The sequence below is a fragment of the Physeter macrocephalus genome, chromosome 14 (assembly GCF_002837175.3).
Source record: "Physeter macrocephalus isolate SW-GA chromosome 14, ASM283717v5, whole genome shotgun sequence".
NCBI classification, from domain to species: Eukaryota; Metazoa; Chordata; class Mammalia; order Artiodactyla; family Physeteridae; genus Physeter; species Physeter macrocephalus.
In genome coordinates, this window is record NC_041227.1 from 64,449,491 (window position 1) to 64,467,120 (window position 17,630).

At 46.1% G+C, this 17,630-nt stretch overlaps 1 protein-coding gene and 1 long non-coding RNA gene across 2 annotated transcripts in view; one reads left to right on the forward strand and one right to left on the reverse strand.

The window, feature by feature from the left end:
* The window catches only part of CACNG3 (calcium voltage-gated channel auxiliary subunit gamma 3), a 99,664-nt gene extending 94,168 nt beyond the window's left edge, over positions 1-5,496 (forward strand). Inside the window, exon 4 of the mRNA XM_007105638.2 lies at positions 4,435-5,496. Coding sequence (XP_007105700.1) covers positions 4,435-4,946 — 512 coding nt within the window. The 3' untranslated portion in view covers positions 4,947-5,496. The remainder of the gene's footprint in view (positions 1-4,434) is intronic.
* Positions 1-17,630, reverse strand: part of LOC114487692 (uncharacterized) — a 192,854-nt gene that overhangs the window by 99,377 nt on the left and 75,847 nt on the right. The gene's annotated exons all lie outside the window — the stretch shown is intronic.

Sequence of the window (17,630 nt, forward strand, 5' to 3'; positions counted from 1 at the left end):
GAGCATCACAAACACCAAACCCAAGGCAGGGCCACCAGGACAAAGCAATGCGATTCAGGGTTCCCTCCAGGGAAGGAACAAGAAAACGTTCAACTTGTGTGTTAAGAATGAGAACCAGAGTCTTTAATTAGAACCAAAGATGCTGACATTCTAGCTGAGAATGCACGGAGGGAAGATGAGGAGAAGGTCAGCTTAGGGAGGGGGAGAATGGCTAGTAAGAGTGTGCATGTATATGTCCGCACATAGTGGGCAGGGGGCATGTATGCTGTGTGTAATGTGTGACCTGAGAGACGGGTTCAGTGTGTTTTAAAGGGGTCCATTTTTCTGCTCACTTGGACATCGTCATACACTGTCTCTGGCCCTTTGAGACCTGTGTTTGCTGGTTTAACTGTTGTTCACAGCTCTTCAAGCGCACAAATCCTCAGACTGTTCAAAGCATCTCTGGGAACAAGGTAAAAATCAGCAGCCCCAGATGCTCTCGGGGAAGACCTTATCACCAACAGCAGCCTTGACCGGAAGGTGGCACAGGGTGGCAAGGAGGACGAGGCAGTCCCCAGGAAGAGGTCCTATTTCTGCCCCCTCTCTCCTCCCTTCATCTCCAACCCTCCTCCACCCTCCTCATTGTCCTCTCTTCCCTCTGGGTTTCCACTCCACCATCGCTGTACAATCTCTTCCCATCCCACCCCTCAATCAATGCCATCTGGATGAAATGCTTTAGAGACGCAAAGAACAAGGTGGGGGTGGGAAGGAGGGGAGCTTGACTCTTTGGTGATGACCTCCAAACTTTGACCCATAATGACAGAATATTTACTGGGGTAGAAACAGTGGGGAAGAGTATAAAATGGTGGGTGAGAGGGGCTTACCCTCCTGGATTTGAATTCTGGCTCTACCTGTGGAGCCTTGGGAATGTTACCAAATGCCTATAACTTGGTTTCCCTGACTGTAAAATGGGAAATAATAGTACCTATTTTATAGGGTTGTTGGAAGGAGGTTGAACATAAAAATCACAATATTATTTGCTAGCATTGGAAAAGCAACACAATATAGTTCCGAAGTTGGAAGCCCAGCATCCCGGCCTCCTCCGAGATCTTGCTCAAGTTTCTTCCCTACTGTTTTCCCTTCTGTGAAATGGGGAAGGTGGATGGCATCCAGCTCTGAGTCTCTGGGAACCAACTCAAGCAACAGAGCAGGGGGAAAGCCGCCATCTTGTCAGGAGAATAAGATTAGCCCAAAGGTGATGCTCTGTGTGGACAGATGGTAACAGCTGGTAAACCCAGGGACTTGTGTTGCTTTGAGGCACGTTCTAGTTGCTAGTGGTCCCCTCCAGACCTCCTGGGCTCTGACCGACCCAGAGGATGCTGTGTTGTGCTGACATGAGGGTTTCCTAAACAGAAGAAGATCATTATTTTTGTCCCCCAAGGGGACTGTTGAGGGAGAGTGTGTCACCAGCAACCTTCTTCTCACAAGGGGTGTTGTGAGAGATGGCAGGTAGATTAGACACATGGGAACCGGGGAACATGAGGGGCAGCAACAAAGCCCTGAGGGGAAGCCAGAAGCTGGGGGTCTCATCCTAGCTATCCCCCCAACACTGTCTCCCTGAGGACCCTGAAAAGCCTCAGTTTCTCCACCTACAAAGTGAAAATTTGGGAGGATTCAGCACTCCCTAAGGCTCTTTTTTGCTCAGTTATTCTAAGGTTCTGTGGTTTCAGGCAAGCAGTCAACAACCCTTTATTGAGTACCTACTATGTGCTAGGCACTGGGCATTATGCTCAAGACCATGAGCTCTGAAGCCAGGCTGCCTGGTGCAAATCACGGCTCTACCACTTCCCAGCTGGGTAACCTCGGGCAAGTCTCTTAACCACTCTGTGCCCTAGTTTCCTCATCTGAAAAATGGGGATAATGATGGCTCTACCACTTAAGGCTGTTCAGAGAATTAAAGAGTTGGTATATGGAAAGGGCCTAGAACTGCATCTAGCCCGCAGTAACTGCTGTGTGCATAATAACTGCTACTGTATACATTGTACCATTTAATTCTCATGCTGACGCAATTCAACAAATGTGCACAGTGCTCTTGTCTGGGTCGGGCTCTGGGCAAGGAGAGGAGGCCAGGGTAATGAACAAACCTAGCCTAGGTCTGCCCTTAGGAAGCTTACGGTCTAACGGTCGGGAGAAAGTGATTACCCACTTACATCTAGTTCTTCCTAAGCTTTTTTACTGAAATCTAAATCCACCCATGGCCAAGAGACAGTCCTGGGTTCAAATCCCACCTCTCCCATTTCCCAGCTGTGTTGACTTGGAAAGTTGTTCATCTTCTCTGTGTCCCAGTTTCCTCATCTGTAAAAGAGGGGTGTTTTTTTTTTTTAAGCAGGCCTGTTGCAATGATTAATTGAGATCATGCAAATAAAGACTTTGCACAGTGCCTGCCACATCATCAGTGCCCTAGAAATAAGTGGCAACTCACTTGGCTTGCCGCTTCCTTTAACCTGGGCTGACATCCGAGCCTCTCCTTGAGATTCTTTTGTTTTTTTCCCAGCAAGACTTCCTTTCAGGGCTTCTCAAACTTTGCCACCAAAATTTACCTGCGGGCAGAGGAGAGAGAAAAACGGGGCCCTGGGAAGTCAGGGGGCATCACCAGAAGCCGCCTTCCGTGAGCTGAAATGCCTTTGAAGTCTGTCTCCCATTTATACTTAAAAATTCATGTGAGTTCTGCTCTCTCCTCATTATATTCATGTTCATTTTAATATAAAAGAATGTGTCTTCCCTACGCATCTTCAAGCCAAATTGACACTCTAGAAAGAGGATCCGTTTTTCATCCTGTGGTTTCCCGCAGCCTGACACAGGGCTGGCAGCGTCAACCCCCATATTAAGAAGTAGCTCAGTGATCGGAACTCGCTGCCTACCTGCTGAGGGCCTGCTCTGGGGAAGGCCAAGAGGAGACAGGGAAGAAACAGACCTTGGCCCTGCCCTCTAAGGGGTAAGTCCTAGATGGAATATGGCCAGAGATTGTATTCAAAATATGAATTCCCCTTAATGCATGAGCACCAGCCAATCAGAACGATAGCACTGGAGCAGAGTGCGGGTGGCCCTTGCTATGCCAAGCTTTAACCCTTTGGTTGCTGGACTCCAGGGAGATCTTGGGGACCCCCAGGAAGAGTATGGGGCATTCAAGGAATGGAGAGGATACTCAGGAGGCCATTGGAAATGGTTATTTACCAACTGGTACTGGGAACTGTTATGAGGAACAGCTTCCACTTAGAACCACCCTACAGGTGGCCCGGATTTGGAGGCAAAGAGACTCCAGGTGATGTACCAACCTCCCTGAGTCATTATTGGTAACAAGGCCCGGATGAGACCCTTAAAGCAAAGGACACAAAGAGACATTCTACCTTTGGAGCAATAATGTGAGAGAAGTAGTCACAGATGAGGGCAACACCCCAGACCCTCAGTTTCTATTGTTTCTTCTTACTACTCCCTGGAGAATCAGTTTCTCTCCAAGCGCCTAGTCAGCTCTTTTCAGGGCTATTCCGTTGGCACATGGGGCCTCTAAGTCGGCAGACCTTGTCTACTGGGGACAACAGCTTCACGTTCCCCAGTTCTTGATGCTTGAACAACAGATAATCTAAAGCATTATCGCATCCTGTACAGATGAAAAGACTTAGCTACTGCACCTTTCCCATTCGTTCCCAAAACTGCAGCTCCAGACCCATATATGTCCACTCAGCAACCACATTCCGACTCTCAAAAGGCACTTCCAACCCACCTCCTCTTCGCTAAGCCTATTCTCTCTGCTGCCTCTTATTTTAGCTCAAGATACCATCAACCTCCCCGTCATCCAAGCTAGAACCCTACTAGTAAGTCACTCTCAACTCCATTGTCAATCACCTTTCATCTCCTGATGTTCAGGACCCAGCTTAAATGTCACCTTGTCTTCAGAACAAGGGGGTTTAATCATTCTCTCTTTCTCTCTTTGCTCCTGAACCATTTCATATGTGTCTCTGGAAGAACCCTTACTATATTTTGCTATAATTGCATTTACATGTCAGTTTCTTCTGCTAATGGTGAGGAACTCAAGGGCAGCAATCTGCATCTCGTTCATTTTACCGTCATCATGACTTATTGCTGAAGATGAAGCTCTGAGGGAATGAATTGCTTCTAAGGGAAAGTACGTGCATTCTGAATTCTACTGCACTTGCTGAAAGAGTAAGGTGAATTCTTTAGCTGAACGCTTCCCACCCAGAATGGAGCGGCAGAATTCTTCATTTCCCGAGAGACAGAGCCTGCAAGAAGAGCTCAGCAGCTGGATTTCCTGGCCATAAATCCATTCTCCTCTCTCCCTGTTGACTCCACATTTTTTTTAATAGATATTTCCCGCCTAAAAGTGACAGTTACCTCTGAGGTTTATGAAGGATGTATTTTTCTTTCCCCTTCTCTTAGGGTTAAGCAACATCATCGGCATCATAGTTTATATATCAGCCAATGCTGGAGACCCCGGGCAACGTGACTCCAAAAAGAGCTACTCCTACGGCTGGTCCTTTTATTTCGGAGCCTTCTCTTTCATCATCGCGGAAATTGTAGGAGTAGTCGCTGTGCACATCTATATCGAAAAACATCAGCAGTTACGCGCCAAATCCCACTCGGAGCTCCTGAAGAAATCTACCTTTGCCCGCCTTCCACCCTACAGGTATAGATTCCGGAGGCGGTCAAGTTCCCGCTCCACAGAGCCCAGATCCCGAGACCTGTCCCCCATCAGCAAAGGCTTCCACACCATCCCTTCCACTGACATCTCAATGTTCACCCTCTCCCGGGACCCCTCAAAGATCACCATGGGGACCCTCCTCAACTCCGACCGGGACCATGCTTTTCTACAGTTCCACAATTCCACGCCCAAAGAGTTCAAAGAGTCGTTGCATAATAATCCGGCCAACAGGCGCACCACGCCCGTCTGAACTGACTTCTGCCCTCTGCCTTCCACCCCCAGCACAGCCCGGTGGGAAGTGGACAGAGGTTTCTCTGAGGTTGCATGGCATGGTCCTCGTGATGGTATTACTTTTTACAAAGACTGAAACCAAATGGACTCAGCCTTCTCCCACAGTTCGCCCCTCTCCCTCCAGGTCCTAACCCCTCTGTCCCTCCCCGACTTTTCAAGCCAATCCCATGACGTCTCTCTCTGTGTATCTGTGCCAGATGTTTTCCTTTCTTCCTTCTTTACTGGAAGGACCTCCACATTCTTCCCTCCTTGGAAGAGGACTTTACTCAAAGTCACGGGTGGTGGCTGGCGGGGGGCAGGGGCGGGGGGGATCTCCGAATCCCCAGACTTGTGCAGAGTTGTCTCCATTGTCCACTCCAAATCCTCAGGACACCAACGGCCCAGGTGGCCCTGAGGGAGGCATTCACCTTTCTGTGTTAGAAAAACATGCCCAGAAATCAAAGATGTCAGAGCCCTGAAGCAGCTACTGTAATAAGCACTCACGTATTAAAGGTTTTGCCTTGTCGTAACCAACCGAGCTGGGGTGCTTTGTTTCTTCTGGGTAATTCCTGCACAAATTTACAAATTCATTTGCCCTGCCCTCAAACTGCCTCATGTATGTGTTGGACGCTGAGCTTTGCTCATCCACACTCTAGCCACTAGGAAGGATCCTCCTTTACCTCTTGAGGCCAGCAGGGTGCTCCTACCAATGTCAGAGTCTGTGTGTCTCTCACCTAAATCCTGGAAAGCTACTGGGGGCAAGCATGTGTTCAAAAATCTGGCTCTGGCACCCAGTAGCTCTAGGACCTTGGGAAAACCCACCCGACCTTCAAACCTCAGTCTCCTCATCTGTAAAATGGAGCATGGCACAGTATTCTCCTCCACAGAGTTGTGAGGCTTAAATAAAACTTCAGGTGTAAAATGATTAGCACACTGCAGATAATCAATATGTATATTTTTTAATTTTTGGATGAATTCTGGGTAGAGTGAGCATTACCTGAGTTTGGGCTGCCATAACAAATACTATAGATCAGGGCGGCTTAAACAATAGACATTTATTTCTCACAGTTCTGGAGGCTGGGAAGTTTAAGATCAGGGTGCCAGCAGATTTGGTTCTTGGTGAGGGCTCTCTTCCTGGCTTGCAGACAGCTGCCTTCTCACTGTGTCCTCACTTGGCAGAGCCACTAACTCCATCACGAGGGCCCCAGCCTCATGACCTCATCTAACCTAATTACCTCCCAAAGGCCCCATCTCCAAATATCACCACATCAAGGGTTAGGGCTTCGATAAGTGAATTTGGATGGTGGGGAGGGACTGCATTCAGTCCACAGCAAGCATGATTGCAGGAAGATAGAAGCCAAATGGGAGCTATTCTTTTTTGGGGGGAAGGGTGTACTTTGCACAGGCTCTGGAGGCATGGGGGCAGGGGGGTAGAAAGTGGAAGGACATTTGAATATTTTGAAAAATTGATATCAGAAAGCATGAGCAGGGCTTCCCTAGTGGCACAGTGGTTAAGAATCTGTCTGCCAATGCAAGGGACACGGGTTTGTGCCCTGGCCAGGGAAGATCCCACATGCTGCAGAGCAACTAAGCCCAGGTACCACAACTACTGAGCCTGAGCTCTAGAGCCCACAAGCCACAACTACTGAGCCCACGTGCCACAACTACTGAAGCCCGCATGCATAGAGCCCATGCTCCGCAACAAGAGAAGCCATGACAATGAGAAGCCCGCGCGCTGCAACAAAGAGTAGCCCCCGCTCGTTGCAACTAGAGAAAGCCCGCGCACAGCAACGAAGACCCAACACAGCCAAAAATGAATGAATGAATAAATAAATAAAAGCATGAGAAATGGATGTCACCTCTGCCCACAGTGACTCCTGGGGTGCTTGTGGCACACGCCAGCTCATCACACCTCCAAGGAACTTCCCACTTCTGGGTTCAGTCACTCAAGGGGGCAGAGTTATGGTCATAGGAACTCATGCTAACCTGATAGTGTTGGTACCTGGTTGTGTTCTACAACCTTACACATATTGTACCATTTAATCCTCTAGAAATATCCCCATTTTACCAAGGAGGAAACTGAGGCCAGAGAGGGTATGTGATTGGCCACACTTCATCCCTGCTACAACCTCGAAGTCCTGGGAAGCCAGTCACGTGCCTACACTCACACCCTCAGTGAATTTTATTGTAAAGCGCAGACTAGTAACAATTTGTTTTGTTTGACACTTGAGAGTCATGGTATGCAAATTACACCCAAACATCAAATTACCTCATTGAATCCTTAAGACAACCCCACATGTAGTAGGAATTATTATCCGCATTTTGGCAGGTGAGGAAATAGAGGCTCAGGAGGAGTATCTTAGGGGCTGATGAACAGAGCCAGCGTTTAGAGGCAAAGCCTCTGCTTCCTAATTTGACTGATTTCCTCTCTCTGCCAGCGTTTCCCAAATCTCAGTCATCTGAGTTCAACCGTTGCGAAGTGTTTCACGTCCACATACCACATTAACCATTATTTATTTGATGTTTCTCTTTAAATTGACTCATTTTTTACTTCAATAAATATATCTTGAAAGTGAACTTTATATCACTACTGTAAAAAGTAAAACTGGAATTGCTTGCCGTAAGCAAATGGTAACTGGGAAAATAAATACAGTAAAAACAACACAATCACACCATACTCTAGCTGCTGCCTGTTCTAAGCCGAAGGCCAGCTGCCTGCTCTTTGTAAAAAGGATATAACCAAAATGTTAGAAAGATTAGTTAAGATACTCTGGCACCAGAGAAGATGCTTGCTTTGGCTTAATCAGGAGAACCAGAAAGGGGAAAACCTTCTCACTAATACTTCTCTCTAATATTGCAGCTGTGTGTCACATCAAGTTATCTCACCCCACACTTTGGGAAAAGTGGCTCCAGGCACCCTTGGAGAGGGAAGGATCTGGGAGATGGAGTAAATAGGTGGTGAATACTCTGAGGGGGAAGAAAAAGCAACCTGCAGCCCTGGGAACTAGGAGTTTGTCAGAAACAAGGCATCTGGGGAGTTGATCGGGGACGGGGAGAAAGGTCCCGGGGCTTAACTAGCTGGGTGTCTGCTCTGGAGACCCAGTATGGAGCCTTCTGCAAAGGCCAGAGAGCAGGAGGAGGAAAGCAGGCACCTGACGCCTGGAAGGACCCCCGCACCTCTAGGTCTGCTCCCTGCAAGGTTTTGATGCATGGGCCGTCAGAGTGCCTTTGCTTGAAGACTGATCAGCTGGACCCAGCTGGCTGACATCAAATAAATATTCGTATCAACACTCGTGGTTCACAGCCAGGACCCCGGGCAATCCTGGTCATCCAAACCCCTGTGAAGAGTATTCACATTCACTAGGCTCCCACTGTGTGTGCCAAGCAATGTGCCAGGAACTTCCCTTATTTTGTCTCATTAATCCTAAAATTCAAGGCAGGCACTACTGTTAACCCATTGGATAGATGTTGAAACTTGCAAAGAGAAAGCAAAGCAGGTACTCCAACCTAATTCCAAAGCCTACGCGATAGCCACTCACTAATCATCTCTGGTCACACTTCTCAAATCTCTGGCTCCATCGCTGAGTTCCCAACCTCCTTTTTCCCACAATGCAGCTCCTTTTCCCAGCCCACTCATTTCTGGACCAGCAGCATCCTACAGCCAATCTCAAGACCAGAACCTTGGGGTTTCTCTTTTATACTTCTCTATTCTGCGGCCCCCAGAGCTGATCTTTTGCCAAGTTCTTCTCTACCTTTCAAGAGGGCATAACATTCAAGCGGGCGAACTCTGCAGCTGCACTGCCCAGATCTGAATCCCAACTCCGCATTTATCAGCCATGAGAACTTTCACAAGATAATCTCCCTGTGCCTCAACTTCCCCAGCTGTAAAATGGACACAAAAATAGTCTTCACTCCATAGGTTTGTGGTGAGGATTCAATGAGCTTATTTTCATAAAGCATTTGGAACTGTACTTGAAACACAATAATCACCATATAAATGTTAGCTATTATTATTTAATACTGTTCACAGATTTACGTTTTTCCTCCTGGGCCCTTTCCCCCTTGTTTTCCAGATTGTGTTGACACTCTTCTGCTCTAATCAAGCCAGTGTCCACATACTTATTCCCAATTCTCTAGCTTTGTCGATGAGCATTATCCCTGCCTGCAATGTTTTCCCTTGTCCTCTCTAAATTCTGTCCATTCTTCAAGGCCAAGATTAAGCCTCCTCCCTTCCATGAAGTCTGTAGTGATTCCTTGGGCCACATAATCTCTCACTTCGTGGCATTCATTCATTCACTCACTCACTCATTCATTCATCTAGCACTTATTACTGAGTACCTACTATGTGTCAGAAACAACCATAATCCCCACAGATATGACCACTGCCCTCATGGAACTCCCAGTCCAGTACTAAACAAGTACTAAAGTCCTAAACAAGTAAACACACAAATCAACATCATTTACAATTGCGATCTGTGTCATAAAGGGAAGGTAGAGAGTAAAAAGTACACAGGCATGTAAACAGAGGGCTCTAATTTTGATGGAGAGTCAAGGAACAGGAGTTGGCATTTACAGTTATACCTAAAGGTAGAGCTAACATTATCCAAGTAAAAGAGGGACACATGAAGGGAGAAAAAACCCCAGTGTGTGCAAAGGCCCTGAGACTGGAAAGACCCCTCCTCCAAAAAAGTCAGTAAAGCTGGAGCACATACAGGAAGAGTAGCATCAGACGAGACTAAAAGAAAAGCTGGATCCAGAGGATGTCAAATTACAGGCATGTTAAAGATCTTGAATTTTGATCCTAAGTACATTCAGAAGCCATTTAAGAGTTTTAATTAGGGATACATTAGAGACAATCTAATATGTATTTTCAGAAATTTTATATGTTAGGCACCCAGTGAAATACTAGTTTCATAAATATTATCTTTAGAAGTACTTCTTTAAGAGCTTGTACGTTGCCTGCTTTATCCACAGTCTCTGGTAGGTGGACATGATCATGAATTGGACATGACCTTGCCCCCAGGCACAGCTGATTATATCATAGATTACATCTCATCTAAGGCTAGCCAACCCATTCATAGCGTGGCCACTGGCCTGGGGCTTGCGACTTGACTTAAAGGGGTAAACTGAGAAAAAAAAAAGGTAAACTGAGACAATCAGATGATCTCTGCTGGGAATTTTAACTAAGAGACACAGAAAACAGTTGCTAGTTGGCTAGGGGGAGCAAAACAGAAAAGATATAAGGAAGCCTTGGGACTAGGGCAGCAACAATAGGCCAAATGCAAGTTGAAGTTATTTAAAAAAAAAACAAAAAACTGTTTGGTCATGAGAAGACAACCCTGCAAAGCTTTCCCATTATACTTACATAAAATCCAAATTTTTGCCCTGGTCTCCAAGGTCTTGCATTATAAAGATTATACTAAAGGGAATTCCCTGGCAGCCCAGTGGTTAGGACTCTGCGCTTTCACTGCCGAGGGCATGGGTTCAATCCCTGGTTAGGGAACTGAGATCCCGTATGCCATGTGGCTAGGCCAAAAAATTAAATTAAAAAAAAAATCATACTAACCTATCTATCTTCATTCCATGCCACCTTTTATCTCGTGGCCTACACTTCAGTCACATGTCCTCCCTTTTCAGTTCCTTGATCCAGCCAAACATATTTCTGCCTCAGGGCCTTTGCACCTGCTGTTCCCACTGCCTGAATTCTCTTCTCTTTAGGTGGCTGTCCCCTTCTCATTCTTCAGGTCTGAGCTGACAAGTCACCTCTACATTTACCAACTCTCAAAAGCAAATCCCCTGTTATTCTTTAGTATAGTCCATACTTATTCTCTTGATAGCTCGGAAGGGTGTAATATTTTATCTTTTGCTTGTTTGTTTACTTACTAGGAGATAAGTTCTGGGACAGCAGTGTACTTGACTGTCTCGTTCTAGCTACTCATCTGGTAAGTGCTCAGCTATCCAAAGGAAGGAAAGAGAGAAGGAGAATGCATTAAGTACTACTTAGGGGAAAACAAATATCACAAAGAGAGGAAGAGAGTGGCTTCCTTGGGTTCTAATAGCTTCCCTGTCCCATTTCCTCCAGGCCCAGCTGTACTGCAGGTGTAGTCCTCAGATCTCTGGGAGACTTTTTCCGAATTCCTGCAACAATCTCCCCTTGCCTTGAGCAAGGCTGAGTGAGTCTCTGTTCCTAGTTACCAAATGAACATTGACTAGAACCTCTGAAGCTTCCAGAACTGGGGAACACCCAGCCATATGGGAGCAGCTGAGAGTCCCTCTTAGGGACAGCAGGACAGCTGGACCAGAACGGTATTTAGTCAGGATGTTTATAGAAGGGAGATCAGAACCTCAAAGCCAGTTCAGTTCAGAAAGAGCCAAGACTGAGAAAGAACCAGGGACCAGAAACCAAGTGGCAGTGTCTGAGGGCTAGTAAATCATCAGCCTAAAATGAAAGCTACCATAAAGGCAATGGCAAGGCCAAGTTACTAGGCTGAAAACAAGCAACTCCTGGAAGTTAGATTAAATTTGTGGAACGCTGATTCCCTCTTTGTAAATATGAAAAAACCCAAAGAAACAAAAAACAGTTTTAAGATGGTGGTCTGGACTTCATGGGTCCTTCTTTCCCACTTTAAGTAAGAACCTTCTGTCTGAAAGTAACACCCAATTCTAACTTAACTAGATTGTATTTATCAGGTAAATTAAGCTATCATAACAAACCCCCAAATTTCTGAGGCTTAACCAAGTAAACCTTTATTTCTTGTTCACACAGAGTGCAATGTAGGTGTTTCTGGCTGAGTAACACTCCTGGATGGCTCTGCTCCAAGCTGTAACTCAGGGAACCAAGCTGCTTCTATCTTGTAGTTCTGCCATCTTGTGGCTTCAGGGTGGTCCTGATATCATCCACCTCCGTAGATGGGGGGAGGAGGAGAGGTGAGGGGTGGTGATGAGGAAGTGAAGGATCATGCACCTAAACTTAATTACCTTGACCCAGAAGTAACCCATTCATTCCATTAGTAAAAGCAGTCACATGGTTCCATCTAGATTCCAGGGGAGGTGATGCTGAAAACATTATCCATGGCTGTAGAGTCATTTAAGAGTTTTAATTAGGGATACATTAGAGACAATCTAATATGTATTTTCAGAAATTTTATATGTTAGGCACCCAGTGAAATACTAGTTTCATAAATATTATCTTTAGAAGTACTTCTTTAAGAGCTTGTACGTTGCCTGCTTTATCCACAGTCTCTGGTAGGTGGACATGATCATGAATTGGACATGACCTTGCCCCCAGGCACAGCTGATTATATCATAGATTACATCTCATCTAAGGCTAGCCAACCCATTCATAGCGTGGCCACTGGCCTGGGGCTTGCGACTTGACTTAAAGGGGTAAACTGAGAAAAAAAAAAGGTAAACTGAGACAATCAGATGATCTCTGCTGGGAATTTTAACTAAGAGACACAGAAAACAGTTGCTAGTTGGCTAGGGGGAGCAAAACAGAAAAGATATAAGGAAGCCTTGGGACTAGGGCAGCAACAATAGGCCAAATGCAAGTTGAAGTTATTAAAAAAAAAAAACAAAAAACTGTTTGGTCATGAGAAGACAACCCTGCAAAGCTTTCCCATTATACTTACATAAAATCCAAATTTTTGCCCTGGTCTCCAAGGTCTTGCATTATAAAGATTATACTAAAGGGAATTCCCTGGCAGCCCAGTGGTTAGGACTCTGCGCTTTCACTGCCGAGGGCATGGGTTCAATCCCTGGTTAGGGAACTGAGATCCCGTATGCCATGTGGCTAGGCCAAAAAATTAAATTAAAAAAAAAATCATACTAACCTATCTATCTTCATTCCATGCCACCTTTTATCTCGTGGCCTACACTTCAGTCACATGTCCTCCCTTTTCAGTTCCTTGATCCAGCCAAACATATTTCTGCCTCAGGGCCTTTGCACCTGCTGTTCCCACTGCCTGAATTCTCTTCTCTTTAGGTGGCTGTCCCCTTCTCATTCTTCAGGTCTGAGCTGACAAGTCACCTCTACATTTACCAACTCTCAAAAGCAAATCCCCTGTTATTCTTTAGTATAGTCCATACTTATTCTCTTGATAGCTCGGAAGGGTGTAATATTTTATCTTTTGCTTGTTTGTTTACTTACTAGGAGATAAGTTCTGGGACAGCAGTGTACTTGACTGTCTCGTTCTAGCTACTCATCTGGTAAGTGCTCAGCTATCCAAAGGAAGGAAAGAGAGAAGGAGAATGCATTAAGTACTACTTAGGGGAAAACAAATATCACAAAGAGAGGAAGAGAGTGGCTTCCTTGGGTTCTAATAGCTTCCCTGTCCCATTTCCTCCAGGCCCAGCTGTACTGCAGGTGTAGTCCTCAGATCTCTGGGAGACTTTTTCCGAATTCCTGCAACAATCTCCCCTTGCCTTGAGCAAGGCTGAGTGAGTCTCTGTTCCTAGTTACCAAATGAACATTGACTAGAACCTCTGAAGCTTCCAGAACTGGGGAACACCCAGCCATATGGGAGCAGCTGAGAGTCCCTCTTAGGGACAGCAGGACAGCTGGACCAGAACGGTATTTAGTCAGGATGTTTATAGAAGGGAGATCAGAACCTCAAAGCCAGTTCAGTTCAGAAAGAGCCAAGACTGAGAAAGAACCAGGGACCAGAAACCAAGTGGCAGTGTCTGAGGGCTAGTAAATCATCAGCCTAAAATGAAAGCTACCATAAAGGCAATGGCAAGGCCAAGTTACTAGGCTGAAAGCAAGCAACTCCTGGAAGTTAGATTAAGTTTGTGGAACGCTGATTCCCTCTTTGTAAATATGAAAGAACCCAAAGAAACAAAAAACAGTTTTAAGATGGTGGTCTGGACTTCATGGGTCCTTCTTTCCCACTTTAAGTAAGAACCTTCTGTCTGAAAGTAACACCCAATTCTAACTTAACTAGATTGTATTTATCAGGTAAATTAAGCTATCATAACAAACCCCCAAATTTCTGAGGCTTAACCAAGTAAACCTTTATTTCTTGTTCACACAGAGTGCAATGTAGGTGTTTCTGGCTGAGTAACACTCCTGGATGGCTCTGCTCCAAGCTGTAACTCAGGGAACCAAGCTGCTTCTATCTTGTAGTTCTGCCATCTTGTGGCTTCAGGGTGGTCCTGATATCATCCACCTCCGTAGATGGGGGGAGGAGGAGAGGTGAGGGGTGGTGATGAGGAAGTGAAGGATCATGCAGCTAAACTTAATTACCTTGACCCAGAAGTAACCCATTCATTCCATTAGTAAGAGCAGTCACATGGTTCCATCTAGATTCCAGGGGAGGTGATGCTGAAAACATCATCCATGGCTGGAGAGTTGTTTCCTAGTAATATCTCTACATAATATAAGATATTCATTAATATTTGGCAAGTGACTAGTCATCTCTGCCATTCAATTTAAGTAAGAAAAAATGTTTCCTCTGTAAAACGAAATCTCAAGATAAAGGGGCTCACAGGTTAGTTAATTCAGCAGCTCAAAGATAAATCCAAGGATCCAAAGTCTTTCCATCCTTCCACGCTTCCATCCTTGGGCCAGTATCCATCATACCAAGATAAAATATCCCATCTGGGCTTCCCTGGTGGCGCAGTGGTTGAGAGTCCGCCTGCCGATGCAGGGGACGCGGGTTCGTGCCCCGGTCCGGGAGGATCCCACATGCCGCGGGGCGGCTGGGCCCGTGAGCCATGGCCACTGAGCCTGCGCGTCCGGAGCCTGTGCTCCGCAACGGGAGAGGCCACAACAGTGAGAGGCCCGCGTACCGCAAAAAAAAAAAAAAAAAAAAATTCCATCTTATCCAGATGCAACATCCAGCACAAAAGCTGCCTCTTTCCTGTGTGTCTTGTTTTTTTTGGTTTTTTGTTTTAAATTTATTTTCTTGGCCGCGTCGGGTCTTAGTTGCGGCACGCAGGATCTTCGCTGAGGTGTGCAGGATCTTTTTTGTTGTGGTGCGTGGGCTCTTCGTTGTGGTGCTCAGGCGTCTCTCTAGTTGTGGCGTGTGGATTTTCTCTCTTTAGCTGTGGTGCCCGGCTCCAGGGCACATGGGCTCTGTAGTTGTGGTTCGCAGGCTCCAGAGCATGTAGGCTCTGTAGTTCGCAGCATGCAGGCTCTCTCATTGAGGCACGCAAGCTCAGTAGTTGTGGTGCACGCGGGCTTAGTTGCCCCGAGGCATGTGGGATCTTAGTTCCCCGACCAGGGATCAAACCCGCATCCCCTGCACTGGAAGGCGGATTCTTTACCACTGGACCACCGAGGAAGTCCCTTCTTGTGTGTATTTTAAGGGGGAAGAAACCTTTCTTTGAAGTTACTCCATTAGATTTTCCCCTTATTCTCTTTGGCCAGAATTAGGCTCCATGTCTACCACTAAGCCAGTCACCAATAAGGGGAATAAAATTACCATGAGGGACCCAGACCAGTGGTTCTCAGCCCTGGATGAACATTAGCACCATCTGGAGGAATTTTTTTTAAATACAAAATGTCCAGGTGCCCCAGCAGAGATTCTTACATAATTCGTCAGAAGGGAGCCTGAGCTTCAGAAGTCACCAATGACAGTTTAAGGAACAAAGTCCATTCACATTCTTGTTTAGCTTGATCCATAGGTTGTTTATAAAAATTGGGAACTTAGAGTGATAAAGCAAGTGGGACAAAGAGATAGCAACTGGTGAATCTGGATAAAGGGTATGGGAAGGAGCTCTTTTTTCATTCTTGACTTTTCTATAGGCTTGACGTTATATCAAAAAAGTTACCAGAAAGGGGCGGGGGGCGGGATGGGAACTTACATATAAAAGCCAGGATTTTGGGCTTCTCTTGAAAATCAGAAAATCTGGGGAAACAGGGTCTATATTCCTGCAGAAGATAAAAAGTTGATCCAATAGTAGCGCCCAGACCTCTCATCAAGTACCTCCAGGGCAAGGGCCTCTGCATCAGTGTCGTTAGCTGGAGCTCAGGTGAGTCTTAAAATCAGGCTTGGGAATCACTCTCTGGAATTCTTTCCATTTCTATTCATTTTCTTCTATCCTGTTCCATCCTCTTCCAACCTCTAAGTATAGCCTGGATTATTTTTTGCCAAACACAGCACCTTGCAGTTGCCCACACTGAAGCTCGTCCTTGGCAACTGCTCTGCCCACTCACGCAGCCTGGTGAGCTCTTCCTGCGATGTATCGCCAGCGGCTTGGCATTTCACTCCCTGGCATAGCTAAGTGTCATGGGCACATGCGGCGCTCTCACCAGTTACTCCTCCAGATCAGTCAGGCAAATGGCAACGAAGACCAGGCCCAGCACTGACACCCTGCTGTTTTCAATTAATTAATTAACTAATTCATAACAACCCAACCAAGTCTCCAGTGGCAAGCAGAAGCTAACTTTGGTCAAGAGAGGAATTTCGTGTAAGTCAGAGCTTCTCAACAGCAGTGCGATTGACATTGGGGTTGGATAACTCTTTGCTGTGGGGCTGTCCTGTGCACGGTAGGATGTTTAGTAGCAGCCTGGGCTTCTATCCACCAGATGCCAGTAGCACAACTGCCCTGCCCCCCCCAAGTTGTGACAACCAAAAATGTCTCCAGACATTGCCAAAGGTTTGGGATGGGGGAAGGAGGCATTAAAAGCCACTCTCAATGGAAAGCTGAAGAACTAAGCCTTAGAAAAAGATGGCAATCTTGAAACCTAGCATGACCAAGCCTTTCTGTGTCCCCGTTCCTTGGTTGTAGGGAACAGACTCCAATCTCCATGACCTTCCCTGAGTTCCAAAGGGCAGATTCGAATAGCTGCTAATCAGGGAAGGGAGGGGATGCAGAGACAAGGGAGGAGAAGCCAAGAAACAATAGTGCAGCCTTGGGTAGGGTCCTGGTTCCCCCTTAAGGGATACACATAACAATATCTTTGAGGTCTTTACAGAACTAAAACCCCCCAAAAATGGAAGATATTAGCATTCTTCATTCCAGACAAGACCACCTGAGGCCAGATTAAAGGAGTGCAGGCCCCCCACACACCCTAATCCTTATCAGCAACCCCACCCTTGAACCATTGCTATAAAACTCCTCACCAGATCCTCCCCGGTTGGGACACACAGTTTTTCAGGGCACGAGCCTGCTGTGTCCCCCTTTGCCTAGCAAAGAAATAAAGCTATTCTTTTCTACTTCACCCAAAACTCTGCCTCTACGATTCAATTCGGCACCAGTGCACAGAGGCTGAGTTTTTGGCATCAGTCTGAGACGTTGTAGGGTTCTAGACAGCAAGGACTAATAGATGGTTGAGTTTGAATCCTGGCTCCACCATTTTTATTTGTGTGACTTTGGACAAGTTACTTAATCTCTCCTCAGTTTCCTCATCTGTAAAGGGAGATAATCAGGATAAACTGGGTTATAAGGTCGAAACAAATAACCCCCAAATATCAGTGGCTTAAAATACACGCTATGTGTCCAATCTGGTCAGCTAGGATTTCACTCATGTTGCCCCCTTTGGGGGACCCAAGCTGGTAGAGGGCCCACCATCTGGACATTGCTGGTCAACATGACAAGGAGAAAAGAAAGAGGCAATAAACTGGCTCGTAAACATTTCTACCTGGAAATGATAGAAATCATTCCTGATCATAATTCATTGATCAGAACAAGTCACGTGGCTATACTGAATTTAAAGGGG